The sequence below is a fragment of the Anthonomus grandis genome, chromosome 10, assembly GCF_022605725.1.
Source record: "Anthonomus grandis grandis chromosome 10, icAntGran1.3, whole genome shotgun sequence".
Taxonomy (NCBI): domain Eukaryota; kingdom Metazoa; phylum Arthropoda; class Insecta; order Coleoptera; family Curculionidae; genus Anthonomus; species Anthonomus grandis.
The window spans coordinates 22,221,683-22,239,162 of NC_065555.1; the positions used below are offsets into that span (position 1 = coordinate 22,221,683).

The 17,480-nt window shown below is 32.3% G+C and overlaps 1 protein-coding gene across 1 annotated transcript in view; it reads right to left on the reverse strand.

The window, feature by feature from the left end:
* LOC126741077 (phosphoinositide 3-kinase regulatory subunit 4) overlaps positions 1-17,480 on the reverse strand; it is a 94,718-nt gene that overhangs the window by 38,246 nt on the left and 38,992 nt on the right. The window contains exons 7-16 of the mRNA XM_050447383.1: positions 14,678-14,932; positions 14,403-14,620; positions 7,933-8,150; positions 7,731-7,879; positions 7,409-7,677; positions 7,158-7,356; positions 6,886-7,100; positions 4,186-4,412; positions 4,054-4,129; positions 3,820-3,993 (exon numbers count right to left, since the gene is read on the reverse strand). Coding sequence (XP_050303340.1) covers positions 3,820-3,993; positions 4,054-4,129; positions 4,186-4,412; positions 6,886-7,100; positions 7,158-7,356; positions 7,409-7,677; positions 7,731-7,879; positions 7,933-8,150; positions 14,403-14,620; positions 14,678-14,932 — 2,000 coding nt within the window. The remainder of the gene's footprint in view (positions 1-3,819; positions 3,994-4,053; positions 4,130-4,185; positions 4,413-6,885; positions 7,101-7,157; positions 7,357-7,408; positions 7,678-7,730; positions 7,880-7,932; positions 8,151-14,402; positions 14,621-14,677; positions 14,933-17,480) is intronic.

Genomic DNA, 17,480 nt, shown 5'->3' on the forward strand with positions numbered 1-17,480 from the left:
TAGTTGGAAGGGGGGTCATGTGAGGGTATTATTATTTGATGAGTTTTGCCAGTTTTGCTTTTTACACGTTTATGAATGTGGAGAATTTAGAATTTGGCCTGTATTCGTTTAAATTTTTTGCAGTTTTTACTGTGAGGAAGTGTGTGTTTTTTTATTTGTGTTTGTGTATTTGTTTTGGTATTATACAAAAACAACTTGAAAATGTTTCGACCCTGGGAAAATAGGCAGGAAAATTTGGCAAATGAAGAGGAAAGTGTTTGTGTGGGCTTATGGAGACCGTGGGTGCACAAGAAAGACAATAACATTTGTGATGAAAACAATAAGAGTGATCTGGAAAGTGATTTAGACTTACATAGTTCTGATAGTTCTGTTTCTAGTGTTGAGGAAGCAAAAAAAGCAAGGGAAGTACAGCGGAAAATCAAGCAGTTTTAAAACGTAAATGTTAAAAGTACAGACGCCAAACAAATTTATCTAAATGTCAATAACAATATAAGGAATAATCCTCAGTTCACAAATGATTGTAGTGCTTTGCAAAAAACGTTTTTAACAGGGGTTCCCTATAGTACAATATGCCTGTAAAAAAAGGGATTAAAGACAGACTAAAAAGGAAAGATGCAGAACAATCAAAGGGACTTGACACGGATATTGCCAAATTGCTAAGGAAGGGTGTGTATTCTACATACAAAAACAATGAGGTTCTGACCAAGGAGATGATTAAGGACACCTTATCGGCAAGGGACAAACATTTCTCAGACTCAACCTTGCGGAGATACCTGATAAAACTTGGATTTTAGCTTAAGATGGTTAACAAAAGAGCTGCTGTAATGGAATTGTCAGCTGGTGTATAGAATATTTGAAGAAAATTAAAAAATTTTGGGAGGAAGAAAGATCCATATATTATTTAGCCGAAACATGGTATGATACATTTATGATTGATGTATGATGTCCATTCTCTGGGAAAAAGTCGTTTTTACCATAGTAAGAAAACCATATTTTATTAATTAAACAAGTTTAAAATTTTGTTTTTTACAGCTTACTGCCCCTGTTGTCCTTCAGCGATACAATAAAGACTGCTTCTTCCTCCATTCTCTGGAGAAAAGTCCCTTTTTTGTCATAGTAAGAAAACCCTATTTTTATTAATTAAACAAGTTTAGAGTTTTGTTTTTTTCAGCTTACTGCCCCTGTTTGTCAGCGACACATAATGTATAATGCGTATATATAATGTAATGCTTTAGTATCCATATGTTGATGTGCGATATGAAGTTGGAATCCATAGCGGCAACAGAGAAGCTGTTTCCTTCCTTAATGGAAGAAACTGCTAAAGAACAAAGGCAAAAAAACAGAATTTAGAAAATTGTATTAACTCTTTGGGCCAGATTCAAATGAGAGAGTGGTTAAATTTTTAAAACTATTTAGTATCCTCACTGTAGTTTTAGGATCCAGTATACTTGTAAATGTAGTATTTTGTATAAGATTTTTAGTTTAAGCAATTATTTTTGTTAATTTTCATCTAATCTCTCCTCCTAATATGCACAATAACTAAATATGAGGCAAACAAATTAATAAATATTGCATTCAGGATGTAAAGTGTGTGTTTTTTTATAAGTAAAACTTGTGTCTTTTACACGCATAAGATATAGATAGCTAGATGATTTTTTATGTAAAAGTTTATTTTAAAAAATATACTTCCACTTTTGTAACTACATAATTACTTTTTATCAAAAGAAGTTGGTACTAAATATAGGAGATGGGGGTTTTCATGAGTATATTATTATAATAATATATCGTAATATGTATTAATTAAAAAAAAACAATAATAAAGGACATTGAATAGGGCAGCCAAAATCCCTATTAATAATCACCACCAAGTAAAAATAAATCTCAATACCCAAAAAAAGGAAATATATAAAATTTGAAGACAAACCAAAACATTTTACCCTTTTGTGTCAAAAAGTAAATCTTTAATGCCTTAATCCACAACATAAATGGGCCTAAAAAATTCGTACCACCTATTCTCTCATCACTTGTTATAAACACCCCACTGATGGCGCTAAAAACTAAACTTATTAAATTTTAAGGCCGGACCTGTGCAACTTTTTACGCTTGAGTGGCTGTGACTGAGGTCAGACGTCTAACAAAATAGTACGTGGGCGCATGTAGTCAAATTTTACGAATCAAATGTATAAATTCTGAAAAAAATGCTTAAAACATTTATTTATTTAATGGAATGATTAAATATCGCTTAGAATATTACTTTATGACTCTTTTCACATACAATTTTGCGATTTAAACATGCATGTCATATAACAATACAAGCAACACCGGCACACGGACTATTCGCGGCACATCAAAGATTCTAATAGAACTCTGAATTGAACTATAAATGATTGCATTTTCAAATCTTTAGACAAAAACATGTCGACAGTGCTGTTTATGTTGGATTACAGCAAGGCTTTCGACACGCTTAATCATCAGATCTTGTTGTCAATTCTCGGTTTTGTTTTTTTTTTAAATTTTTCTACTAAGGCAGTGGATCTCACGAAAAGCCTTGTCACTGATAGGAAACAGAGGGTTTGTGTGAATGGCAAATATTCAGAGGATGGAAGTCTTTCATCCGGCGTACCACAGGGAAGTATTTTGAGTCCCCTTCTTTATTCCATTTGTACGTGTCAATTTGTTACGAGTTTAAAACATTCGAAACATCAAATTTACGCTGACGACAGCCAGATAATTTTTTCCTTTGATCCTTCTAATCCTAAATATGCCAACCATTGTTTAAATGAAGACTTAAAATTGCTATATGACCAATCTTTATGGCATTGTTTGCAGCTAAATCCAAAGAAGTCTGTCGCCATGTTATTTACTAAACACACTTTAAGACAAAACCTTCTTAATCGCATTCATTTGCACATCAATAATGAACCAATTTCATTTCAAAACATGAGTAGGAATCTTGGTGTAAAAATCGATATTGCCTTAAAACTTTCTAACCATGTAACAAAAAGGTTATTCAATGCGTAAAATCCCTTTATTCCCAAAGATATGTGTTGAATATAGAAAAAGAAAGATGCTCTTCGATTCCCTGATTCTTTCACATCTGAATTTCTGTGATACTGTTTATGGTCCTTGTCTTGATCATAGGGACAAGAAGCGTGTGCAAAAACTTCAAAATGCATATAGGAGATACATATTTGGAATACGACGACCACATGGGATATCACACAAATTAAAGGCTTGTTAAGTGTAGAGCTGTTACTCACGGAGTCATTATAAGACATCATAATCCTCTGGACATCCCACGTCATCGCAAAGAAATTTTTAAACGCAGCTTTTCCTATAATATCGTGTGTAACATGTGTAAATACCGGCCCTCTCGCCATCTATAAATGCTTTTCAAAATAATTCAAGGAAAAGGCTTATAACTGCTTTGTCTCAATATTTTACGTGTTAAGCCCATACAACTTTATATTTTTGTATACCTATTGCTTATAATTAATTAAATATTAAGTAGCAAGAGTTAGGTTTAGTTGTTACAAATGTTATTATCTATGTCCGAACTTGTATTGCATTATAGATTTACAAATTTGTGTTACGCCTATACCTTAAGGTTGTGACTTGCGTTTTTTGTAGGTAAGTATTTTATTTACCAGGCTGCAACCGCTCTTAACTTTTTATTTAGAAGCTAAATTTGCCTTTTAGTCCATGTGCCTGTTTTCGCTGACAGTTGTACTGATATTTTCTTGAGGATTAATAAACGTTTTTACTATTATTAAATTCACAAAAGATTTGTTTACTCTCTCCCAGAAAAAAAATACTTACCTTACTGTTCCATCAACTGAACTACTAGCAAATAAAGGTGAGTCAGGAAATCTACATAATCTATTAACTGCGTTTTTATGTTCATGTAAATGGGCGACCAGTATACCTCTGGGATGCCACCCTGGAGGAGGTAGTTGGGGTTTCCAGGCGGCCTGCTCTGCCCATTCTTTATTTCTAATGAAAAAAAAATATTTAAAATGTAAAAAATTGCTATGAAATAAGACGGTCAAATACCTTAAAGCCTCAAAATAATGTTCCTGCTGAATGTTCTTGAGTTTTGTTAATTCTATGTAGCAAGTCGACCTACGATCTGCAAAACGAGTTTCTATTAAAAGATTTTTTTAAATGAAATTTACCAAAATTTACATTGAATAAAACTTTTTTCATGCAAGCTAGATGCATCTGTTGTCGTACTGATAAACTGTGTCAGTTGCCCATCTGGTGGAGGAGATGACGGCCTGCTACTTGTAGATCGCGACGACGGAGCTCCGCTATTGGTTGATTCCGACTGCCGCGTGAGCACGTCGGAACTGCAATTCCAATCAGAGTTTGTATCTATAGAGCCTAGGGTGTTTGTTCTGTGTAACCCAGTTCTGAAAAAACAGTATTAGTATAGACTTTTAGCATGCTCATCTTAATCAGAACAAACTGTATGTACGATATACACTATTGGAGTTATTGGACAAAAGTAAAGAAACTTTTAAAAATTAAGTTTTATTTGAATATGCCGAGAGTAATGGAGCTCTATACATAATGAAAATCAACAATATTAAAAAAAAAATTCGGTAAAGTAATAAATTATTTACATTTAATAGATAATCGAAGTAAGATATAACGAAAATCAAACATTTTATTTAAATAAACAAAATACTCTAGGGACAAAAGTAGAAAAACCAAATTTTTTACTAAATATTTCAACATAATACTTATTTCTGAAATAATAAAATTATTATCAATCAATCAATGCTTTATTATCATAAAATTTAAAATTTTGTCGACAAAGCTATTATTTAAATAAATCATACAAACAAAATATACACAAAGACAAAACAAAAAATTACAAATATATAAAAATAAAAAATACAACAAAACATACTAAAAACTTAACAATTTTATAAATTGTTTAGGTCACATTTCCTTAAAATCTATAAAATATATATACATTCACTTGTATACAAAGTCGGCAAAAGGCAGTTGTTTACAAAAACATTATTAGCAAACTACTAATTTGTTTATATAATATACGAATATTATTTATGTACATTATCATAACAACATAAACAAATTTACCAGTGTTTAGGAAGCGCGTGCTTAAAATTACATAACATTAATTATTAAAAAATTAAAAAAATTAAAAAAAGTCGTTTACTGTGTATAAGGCTCTCTCCAGCAAGTATGATTTCAGAGCTTTCCGAAATTTGGAAAAAGTTGTGATTGATTTGATTTCAAATGGGAGATGATTGTGCATTTTTTTTTGCATTGTAAAGAATGGATCGTTTAACTAGTTCTGATCGTGGGGTTGGTAGATAAAGATATTAGTGGATAGAGTATTGGATATTGGCAATAACTTCGCGACATCGGTTTGGCATGGATTCCAAAAGTTCTATAATGGTTTCTTCTTTAATAGAATTTCAGGATTCTTGTAAAACTTTTATTAGATAATTTTTATGCCTGATCTGATATTGTCTAATATTTAATCTAGTTTCCCCTAAAAGTTTTCAATAGGGTTAAGATCGGGATTTTGTGCAGGAAAGTAGATAACCCTAATCTTTTCTGATAAAAAGCATTCTTGAATTACCTTTGATTTATGTTTAGTTACGTTAGAATTATGTTATATATCCAGATCAATGATAAATTATCCTCAGTAAATGGTAACATTACTTTTTGCAGGAAAGCAACCCCATACCATGCAGGATCCACCACCATGCGTTTTATAGTAGGCTTTGTATACTTTGGATCAAATCTTTTGACTTCTGTGCGATGTACCCATGATATTCCATCAGAACCAAATAAGGTAAATTTACATTTATCAGTAAAAAGAACCTTTTTCCAGTCGTTGGTTGTCCAATGCAAATATTTTTTCGCAAAGTTGAGTCGAGCCGTAACTGTAAACTTATTTTATTTTATGTTTTTTATTATGTTAGTGTGAATAAGTGTGTGGTTGTTACATTTCGATAGGTCTGATGATGTCCTAATGCGGCGAAACGCGTAACCTTTAATAGATGCTGATTTATGAGACTTGGAATTTGAGTTTACTTTTTTCCCTCCTTTGGTCATATACTTAAGTCTCTTTGAAAGTAATGGATGATTATTTTGAATTATAACAAATTGTTTGCTGGTGGCTGGTGTCTGGTTTTACCTGAACCGAAAATTTGCTAATTTTGCAGTTACATTTAATTGAATAATTCAAGATTCGCTAATTAAAATTTTTTGAAACTTTGCACGAGGGTTTGGTATCTTCAAAAAGTTATCTTACATTTTTTCTGTAAAATGTACAGGGAAACCAATAATTGACCCCCTTAAAATTTACATGGGTTTTCCTATGTTCCGCTCGGCGACGCACTACCCGGTATTTTAATCTAGGTTAATAAATGTGAGTTTAAAAGTAGGAAGGAAGCTTCTCATCTCATTTCTATGCTTTCACTAATGCAGAAATTTTGAGCTGTGTGAGCGGGTGAACCTTTATTGCCAAATTTTTACGCAGATATTGTATTCGAAGTATACAATACACATATCTATTATAGTGTATTTAGAGAGAATTAATTATTTGGAAGAATTTTTTGGTTTGTTTATTACAAGTCGCAGAGCCAGGCTGTAAAGATAGCAGGAATTGATTTGAGACAATTATATGTAGCCTATTCTAAAACAAGTTCACCAAAAAACTTAATAATTCTGGCACAAGAAGGCAAAACAAAGAAATGTTGTTTACTAAGAAGTCTTTCAGTAGAACTTCTCTTTTATTTTCAAATTCCACTAGAGCAACGCCGCGGACATTCAGCTAGTTGAATAATATAATCGTTCTTAAATTTAAACCAATTTTATAAAATTTAAATACTGTCTACATACCTTCCATAGTCGTTTTTATGAGGATCGCTAAAGTGGAATACTTTATTTCTAACACTTGAGTTCAAACTATCAACGTCAGTTTTTCCATCTCTACTTTTGGGCCTTGCATCTGCACTGCTTTTGTATTTGTGAATTTTCTTCAAATGGTGACCCATTTTTAAAAGATATTCCTCCACTTGTTCGGTCATTCCATTAGCTTCTAGTCGCCTAAATAGCTATTTTTAAAAAGGTAAATAAACGTATAAAAATTGCATTTTATAAACAAGACTTACACTTTTCAAGTTAGAGCTCATATTAACATAAAAATTATTGTAACTGGAATCATGCTCAGTTCTGGAATTGATGCAATCCCTTATATGTTTTCTTTCTTCTAAAACTTCCATAAGTTGATTAATATCTGAATAATTTATAACATTTTCGTACACGCTTCTAGGAATGGGAGAGACTAAGGAATCTAGCAGAAGCTCTGACCTAAAACATGCTGGATTAAAACGACATATTTTTTTAATTAAATAAAACTAACTTTTCAATCTGAATCAATTTATACTTCATGTATTTTTCTAAGTGAGGCATAACTTTACACTGTATATCGAGAACAGATAGTGTCTGTCCAGCTTTTGCAATAAAACCACACACAGCTTCTCTAATCCATAAATTTGGATGAACCAGAAAGTACGAACACTCTATTATAAGTTCGCAAAGAGCTGACGTGGTTACAAGATTGTATTCTGTTAAAGAAGCCATTGCTAATATTGCTTTCCTTATAACGAATTCTGAACTATCTGTTAATCCCTTAAAAACATATTCGTGAATTTATTTCAAATAAAATCACTACGAAAACTAACTTGCAAAAGCAACGGTGTAAGTATGCTTGAGCAATGCCATCCAATATATGAAGTTACTCCCACTATGCAATCAAAAAATGATTTTCTAAGTTGCGTGTCTTCTTTGTCGTTTAAAAACGTTATCATGTGAGATAATATTAGGTCATTTGCTGCAAAAAAGCTACTAGATGAGTGCTGAATTAAATAAGTTTCAAAAATTTACCTTTAGCTTTACCAAAAAATATGCATAACTTATTAACGCCGTTATTTATAAGAGCTTGTTTGACGATACTGTGACTGTCAGTTAGCAATGCGCTAACAGTTTGTTGGACCATCTCGTGTAAGGCTTGAAGTTCTAGCTCATAGTTGAATGTATGTTCATCGTCGGCCTTTTCTGTGGTTTCTTCTCCGCACCAAATATTTTGAATTTGGTCTAGATATCTGAGAAATATAGATGGAAATTTTTTGCGGTAACATTCTCGTTTAGTTTTACGGTTGGCAGGCTAATTATTATAAGCATTATTGCATGCATTTAACTACAAGGTAGGGCTCACAATATACGAGATCACAATAAGTTAAATGAGACAACTTAAAGACTATCGCTAAAATAGTTATTAAAGAGCTACCTCTGAATATAAAGTTGCTTCAAGTTCATAAAACCTTTCTTTATACTTTGATCAATATGCTTAAATCTAAACCTAAGATCCAAGATTATTCAATATCAATATGAAAAACTTTGAGAAAAAGTTATTTTCAGGTATATAATAGGTCATTTTGCGATCGCATCGAAGGCATCGGTCCTGGATGTTATCACTTCTATGTCGCCTGTTAGCTTACCTCTGGCAGAAGCGGACGAATTTCGCGAAAGATATTAATTTGCAAAGAAGTACTCTGAACAACTTATTAACTAAAAATCCTACACCAACAGTAGGGAAGTAAGGAAAAGAAGAATTTACAGAGCTCTCAAAAAGGCATTCTGTTATCTCTCTGATGCATTGCGAAAGAAACTCATTCCACCCCATAGCAAGCCACCACATTTTGACGGCCTTCCCAAAATACACAAAGAAGGGATGCCTTTGCGACCTATCATAAGCTCCAGGGATTCGCCATTATCGGAACTTCCCAAATTCATGTTGAGCATTATCCAGCTACTACAAGAAAACTCGAAATCCTTTGTACGAAACTCAGCTCATTTCATCAAACTCCTTCAGGTCACTAATGTTAGAACAACCGATAAGCTAGTAAGAGTCTTTATACAAATATATCCATCGAAAAACCCGTTAAAACTATCAGGGAAAGACTCAGACGGGGCGCAACACTTGCAAAACGCACTGGACAGAGTGATGGGCCTTTTGGAGGTTTGTCTTCGTAACTCCTATTTTCAAATTCAAAGATAGGTTTTACGCCCAGGACGAAGGTGGTTCGAGAAGTAACCTATAAAGACAGCTCAATCCAAACTCAAGGTGTGGCTTCGATATATCGATGACACATTTGTTTTTTCGGATAAAAGCAATACAATGCTAACAAACTTTCTGAAGCACATTGGATTACACATGGAATTACAGTCAGCACTGCCTTTCTTAGATGTCCTCGTAAAGAACATCAATCAGTCTATTGTAAACTATCACACACATGATAATAGCTATACTACAACTCCCATCATCCTGGTTCACCAAAGGTGGGCATCATTAAAACCGTGTATAGGAGGCCAGTCACAATATGCAACACCAATGTTAAACTCAACAGGAAAATAGAGAACAGCACCAAAGACTTACAACAACAGAACGGGTATCCAAGCAAACTAATAAAGATAACCATTAGGAAAGCAGAAGAGATAACAAGGAAACAGCCACAGCAACTGGAGGATCCGAAAGGATTTTTTAACGATTCTGTCCCAAAACAACCATACGAGGTTAATTATCGAAGACCAAGCCAGAATGGCTAAAATACCGAGAACTGCGTGTACCAAATCCTCTGTTAATGTGGAGTCATACGTATGAGATAAAGCGACTACTGGAAGTCAGGATAAAAGAACATCAAAAGGTTTCCTGATCAGGAATATTAGAACACGCTTGGTCACAAGATACATTGAATAGATGCAAAGATGTTGTGCAAGGAGCAACATTGGAATAAAAGTCCTATGGTTGGAACCTTTTAAGTTACATTCAAATTACGAGACAGTTTTACCACTAACCAAAACTTATTTTATTCTCGACACCTGTTTCGGTAACGATGTTAGCATCTTCGAGACAAGATTAAAACTCAAATTCAGTTTTAAATTTAATAGTAATGAAACAAACTCTAAGTCACGGGTCTCAAGTCTATATTAATTTTAAATTTGAGACCTGTGACTAATTTATATGACTTTATTTATTTATTTATTTACTTATCTTTTTTTTTCTTTTTGAAGACAGTTTGAAAAACCAAATGGAAAATGTATCTACTTGTTAGCTTCAAAATCCTAATCATCTCTTGTTCAGCTGCTTTTCCTTTAGTTTTTGTTTCCCCTTTTATTCCCCCGTTATTCTATGATATATATATTTTTTATGGTGAGTTAAGGAATATGGAGTTTTAGCTGCTTAGATATTAGACATTTTTATGAAATCTTAGAAAAAAATATCTTTAAGGTTTAAAAGTATTCTTTTTTTTTCTTTATTATTATTATTTAAATAGAAAACTCTATATATTTTAGCACTAGTAGCACATAATGATAGATTGCCAGATATGGCCGGGGTTCGTGTATTTCCCATAAGAACTTATAAAAGGAAGAGAGATGCTCTCCTTGTAAATGAAATTCTTTTCCTCTCATATAATTCTGATAGAAAGTATTGCACATCAAAAAAGTGGGTCCTGGATAGTATACTGAACTCACTTATCTGATGTGCAGTGTGTTTCTCAAAAGGTAATTCAAACTTTTTTTTTTTATCTCAAAATTCCAAAACACTACAATAAAACAGGTACATAAATAATAAAACATCTCCGTGTTCTGTGGAAAAAACCCAATAAAAACAGTTTTTTACATTTTCAAAATTTTAAATAGTAACAGAGATACAAAAAAAGGGTCCCAAAATCATAGATTTTCAAAACTACGCAGTAGATTAAAAACTAGGACAGGCTTTCACATTTTTAACGCAAACACATTTTTAACGCAACGCAAACGATATATATTGCTCATCCCCCATAGCAACCGAGCCTTTACAATTTACATCATATGTATAAATACATCATATTATGATGAACTGCTATAATAATATTTGAATTTTAAAATTGCAGAATAGGCAGAAACAAGATCAAGAAAATTATATAATATAAAAATAAAATCTATTTAGCTTTTTAAATAAATTTTTTTTTAAATTCTATAAAATAATTAATTGCATTTTACATCAAAAAAAGTTTATTATTTTTATATTTGTTTCTCCATAATCTTAATTTATTCGCAAAAGGAAAAATAAATTCTTAAAAAAATATTTAATTTTTGTTTAATTTCTTCTTGTTCAAGGTTTTATACAGTTTTCTTATATTCCTACGGTTTTACACAAATTGTTAAAACACCCACCACAATAACAATAGGTTGTAGGGATCACAAATAGAAGCCAGGCACTAACACTAATTGACTACATCATCACAAATGACAAACATCTCCAGCATAAGGTACACTTAACTCCAAAAATTAGTGACCACTCCATTTTGACTGTAACGGATGGCCACCAAAGGCAGAAAAATGTTGATGTAACCACATACAAGAGAACCATGCGTAATTATAATAGTGCTATTTTACAACAAGATTTATTACAAACAACTTGGAACTACAATATTTCCAACGTAAATTTACTAGCAGAGTCTTCTGTCACGGATATTTGTACAATTCTAAATAAAATGTGTCCCGTGGTAAAAAATGTCATTAAACAAAAATATGTAGATAAGAAGTGGATTACCCACGATATTAGAGTTATGATGTGCGAAAGAGACGTTTTATATAAAAGGGCTGTTTTTAGTAAAACCGAAGCTACTTGGAATGCATATAAAAGGAAACGAAATGACATAGTAAATAAAATCCGACAAGAGAAGGAAAAATATTTTGCAGAGGCCATTGACCAAAATAGAAATAACCCAAAGGAGCGATGGAAACATCTTTAAACTCTCCTACCAGGAAAAAGTCAATTATTACCCAGCGAAATTATTTTTGATACAGAAGTAGTAACCAATGAAAAAAATATAGCACAAAAATTCAACCATTATTTTGTTGACAGTGTTGACCTAATTGTCAATTGTCATTAAAGTTCTATCTGATGCATTTTATGTTATTGGTGACCGAATTTTGGACATTATTAATACATCACTGAGTAGTGGTGTTTTCCTGGAGTCATGGAAAGTGTCAACTGTCATTCCAGTTCCCAAAGTGCAAAACACAAAAAAACATAGTGAATTTCGACCTATTAACACAGTTCCGATCTACGAAAAGCTACTAGAAGTGTGCGTTAAAGACCAATTAGTGCAGTTTTGTGACAAAAACCAAATAATAGTGCCCAACCAATCAGGTTTTCGTGAAAATCACTCTTGCGAGTCTGCAGTTGTAAATATTTGTGATGAATTTCTTAAAGCTATAGATTCTAACAACCACATTTTGGCTGGGTCTCTGGACTTTAAAAGAGCCTTCGAGACCATAAATAGGGATATTTTGTTAAAAAAAATGAAAAAGCATAGGTGTAAAACACAATGCTCTAAAATGATTTAAATCTTATTTGTCCAACACAGTTCAAAAAGTTAAATATAATAATGTTTTATCTGAATATCTAATAGTTAATTACAGCAGACCACAGGGAACAGTGTTGGGCCCATTACTGTTTTTGTTGTACATAAATGACATAGTAAGACTAACAAAAAAATGTTCTATAGTTTTATTTGCAGACGATACCATGTTATATATTATTGGTAAAAACTTAAAAATCTAAATCTATTATGCTGGCTTTGTAAAAACAAATTAAGTTTAAATACCACTAAATCTAAACTCTGCATATTTGCAAAAAAAGTCTAAAACAAGTTCACTAGATGTCCAAAGCATTGCTATAACAATAAATGGTGAAAGATTGATGTACGACGAAAATATTAAGTACTTGGGAACAATTCTGGACTCAAATTTAAATTTTCATTCACACGCTGATTACATTATGAGGAAGTTTTCAAAAAAAGTCAGATTTCTAAACAGAGTAGGCCAAAATTTATTACTTTATGCTAAACTTTCTTTATACAATGCCATTGCACTTCCTCATTTACAATTTTGTTCAACGTTATTATATAATTTGCCTCAATATAAAATCAACCAAATTGAGAAAATTCAAAATCGAGCCATGAGAACGATATTAAAATGCAACCGATACACACCTATTAAAATTATGTTAAATGTTTTAAATATGTTATCTGTTCAAAAAAGGATTGCTTTTAATGTTAATTTTTTTTATATTTAAATTAAAACAAGGTCTTTTGCCAAAATATTTAACTGATAAATTATCAATTTTTCGAGACGTCTATAATTATAACACAAGAATTTAGTATAACCACAAAAATGTAATTTTTCCCGATTATGACAGATTTTTATTTTATTTTTTATTTTTTATTTTTTTATTTTCTGTAAATAGGTAATATGTAAGTGATTGTTTTGTATCCTTAATTATACTGTAAAATTGTCTTTAATTTTAAATATTTAGTTTGTATGCATCCATATCTAGGTCATGGTCTGACGCACTAGCGTGGTGTGTTTCTATGTTGCCGGGATGTCGTCATTGTCCTGGTGACCCGGATAAAACGTGCAGCAATGGAAAAAGCGTGGGACCGCACTATTTTGGCCGAGTCAACAAGGCCGCAACAAGCTTTGTATTTTTTATATTTAATTTTGATATGTCATGTAGCATTTTTTTTTGCTAAATATTTTTGCTATTATTATTATTATATTCTATTTTGCTAGATATTTAATGAATTAATATTTTATAATACATTTAAACAGATTACTAAAAAAAAGGATGCTCGCCAATGACACGGCAAAATTCCAACCGAATTTCCTCTCTCGCGTCTCATGCATCGTCCACAACTATTCCTTGGGCAAACTGTATCTTTATTAATGTGAAAACTATAATTACATTATTTTATATAGTTTCCGATTGTAACTAGTAGTTTATAATACGCTCGATTTTCTAACTCTCTCTTCCACTTTATAGACGAAAATATTACAATAAAACGTGAAATTTATCTTTTTAATATAACTTATGACGGCAAATTTCATTTTAGAGAACTTTCTTTCAAAAGAAATATGGGTTAGTGGCTATTAAAACATTAAATGCTTTTAGATGTAGTCGAATTTAAAAAACATGTAAGAACAAGTAGTATTTTTCAGTTACTTGTTATAGGTAATTTTAAATCACTTAAGTTTACTTTTTTTTATAATTTCTTACAGAAAAATTTCTCATTCTCTAATTTGTAATTATTTTACTGACTTTGTGTTTGCGTATTAAATAAATATATAAATTTCGTTTATAAATTATAAAATAAAAACTTGTTATATACTGAGAGAGCTTCTATTTAAGATTTTTTCCGAATAAATTTAATTTTTCTCGATTAAAAATAAATAAATTAATAAATTTAAATTGTCCTATTAGCATCATTTACGATATTTCTATAAGAAAGTAATAAGGCACTTACCTCAAAGCAATTTGTGCTAAACCGCTAATATTTTTTGCATATGCGGCTCGTACACAAGCATTCGGATCTGTCGCTAGAGGTGCTAATTCCGGTAATATATACTCCGGAAAAATATTTGCGTCCGACCGTGGCAGCCTTTGCACCAAATCCAAACATTTTGTTATAGTATTTATGGCGGCAATTTTCACTCTAGAACTGTTATCATGGGCCAAAAACATCTGAAGAAGTGTAAATGTTACTAAATAGGAATGGCGAAATTGATCAAATATTCTTACCAAGCAAGGCAAAATTCTATCTAAAATAGTTTCATCACTGGCATGGTAAGCTAACTCCAGAAGGATCTCTAAACTGAAGAGTTTTGAGGGGCACTCATGTAGACCTCTAATGCAAGAGGTTACTAATGAAGTTATAAGGACCAAACCTTCACTTTCGCCCCTTACTTGGTACTTTTCCGGGTCTACTTTTTCATCTTCTGCATCATCCTCATCCTGATTTTCATCTTCATAAGATTTCTTTACTGGACCAAGAAACTAAAAGAAAAAATCACATCAAGAAAAAATGGCGTTTAGGTCAACCACTAAAAATAGTTATTTTTCTACTACCGTGTGTAAAGTACTCACTTCCCAGGGTTTATAAAGTTCCACTTTTTACGCACTAGTGCGTGAAGGAATTTGGTATTCTTAATTTTTTTTTACATAAAATAAAAATTTTCGGTCAGTTGTATACAGGGTAGCACAAAAAAGTTATAATAAGTTATTTATTGAAATAGTGCTGTAAAAGTCGCCCTCCAGAAGTTAAAAAAAACGGACAATAACAAAAACAATAATTATAAGAATAACGGACTCTTGTTTTTCATACTAGAAAACCTTCCTATACCGAACTTTACGCCAAAGTCTGAAATGCTTCTCAGGCCACAAGGAAAAATGGACTCCAGTTTCGAGATTTCCCAAGCTTTCGCGGACACCCTGCAGATAGGAAAACATGATCAGTTGTATGTTTTTGGTATGTGATTCTCATTACCACTACGACACCTAAATATCTTCCTGTGACATAGACAGATAATCTTATAAAAATAATAAAAATTCAGAGATTGGAGGGACACAAAGTCAATGGTCTCAGATTATGTTTAGTTTTTTTAAAACTATTACAGGTGTTTCGCCCTAAGGTATCATCAGAACTGAAAGTAGAAAGCAACCCTATTATAAAAAACAACAATGCATAGACACGAATTACAATGTTGAGATACGACTTACCGGTAAAGCATAATAATAAAAGTCACAATCTCAAAAGTTATCCAAAAAATTAGAACAAATCACTATTATACAGGGTGTCCCGGTTCATGTGGGAAATCTCTCTGATTCAGGTAGAACATCGAAAAATAATACCGAATGTTCCTATAAAAAAAATTCCTACAGGCCTTCTTTACGAAGATACAGCCTCCTAAAGGACGCTGCTGGAAATTGGTTTTTCATAAATTTTTTTTTAAACTACCCGGTAGAATTTAACAAAAATTTTAGGTGATGAACACTATTAGGGACCTCTTAAAATGACATCCTTAAAATACATTTACCTTGTTTACTTTACCAGGGGCGGATTAGGTTGTACACTTTAATGCGTATATTTTTAACACCCTGTATGTTGAAAACATCTTGTCGAACTTGCATTGTCTTATTTATTTAATGTAACACGACGTTTCGGTAAGTATCTCCGACGGTTGGTAAGTATCTCCAACCGTTATCAAGTGTAAACAGTTTACACTTGATAACGGTTGGAGATACTTACCAACCGAAACGTCGTGTTACATTAAATAAATAAGACAATGCAAGTTCGACAAGATGTTTTCACTGTACCATTGTCTACCACCTTCAAAAACACCCTGTATGTTAAAGTCAAAAAAAAAATTTTTGGATACCTTGAACCCTAGGCTAAAAAAAAGGTACTCTTGTTCAATATCAATAAAATGAACCGTTTTGGAGAAAAAAAATAACGAGCCAATGTTTTTTTTTTTTTTAATGTGATAAGTACGCTAGTTATTTAAAGAACAGAGAAATTTCGATGTAAGTCATTTAATTTAAAATAATACATGTTCCTAAAAATACAGTGGTGTCCTAAAAAATACTTTTACAAAATAATTTTAAAAAAACCTATGATGAGTGTATGTTTTTAAATTAGAAAAAACAACTTACAAAAAAATGCCAAAAACCAAATATGTAAACAAAAGTTAAATTCTTCAATACGAGCAATAAACAATTAATTATTTCATAAGTAGGTTCGACGTGGGCTCCGTGAACTCTAACACATTCGCGGACACGACGAATCGAGGACTGCTGCACTCGCCACAATAACCCAAGATTGTTTTTTATATTATCACAATGAAATGTAATTCTTTGGAGCAGTTCTTCCCGACTATCGACTGGGGTGGAATACACCAAGGTTTTGAGGTGACCCCATAGATAAAAATCTAATGGCGTTAGATCGGGAGACCGAGGAGGCCAAGCAACAGGTCCTCCTCCACATATCCAACGGATTTCAAAAGTATTATTTAAATGGTGTCTTACAGCAAGGCTAAAATGGGGTGGGGCTCCATCATGCATAAAATACATATCTCGGCGGGTTGCAATGGGCAAATCTTCAAATAAATCAAGATTGTTCTGGAGGAACTCCAAATAAAGTTCTCCGTTTAAACGCGGTGGCAGTTCAAATGGCCCAATCAAAAAATTGCCAATAATTCCTGCCCAGATATTTATTAATTGGAATTGATTTTGATGATGAGAAATAATAGTATCACGGGGATTTTCATCAGCCCATACATGCGAGTTATGTAAGTTTTCAATTCCATTTTTGGTAAACCCTGCTTCATCCGTAAAAAGAATCGTGCTGATAAAGTTAGGGCTATTTCGCTGCTGATCTAACACCCAGTTTGCGAAGTGTATTCTAGGAGCAAAATCTCTGGGCAGTAGTTCATGCACTTTTTGTAAGTGATATGGGTACAACAGTTATTCTTGAAGTACCATATATACAATTATTTTGGACGAATGAAGCTGAGCGGCTAATTTTCAAGTACTCGTTGTAGGAGTG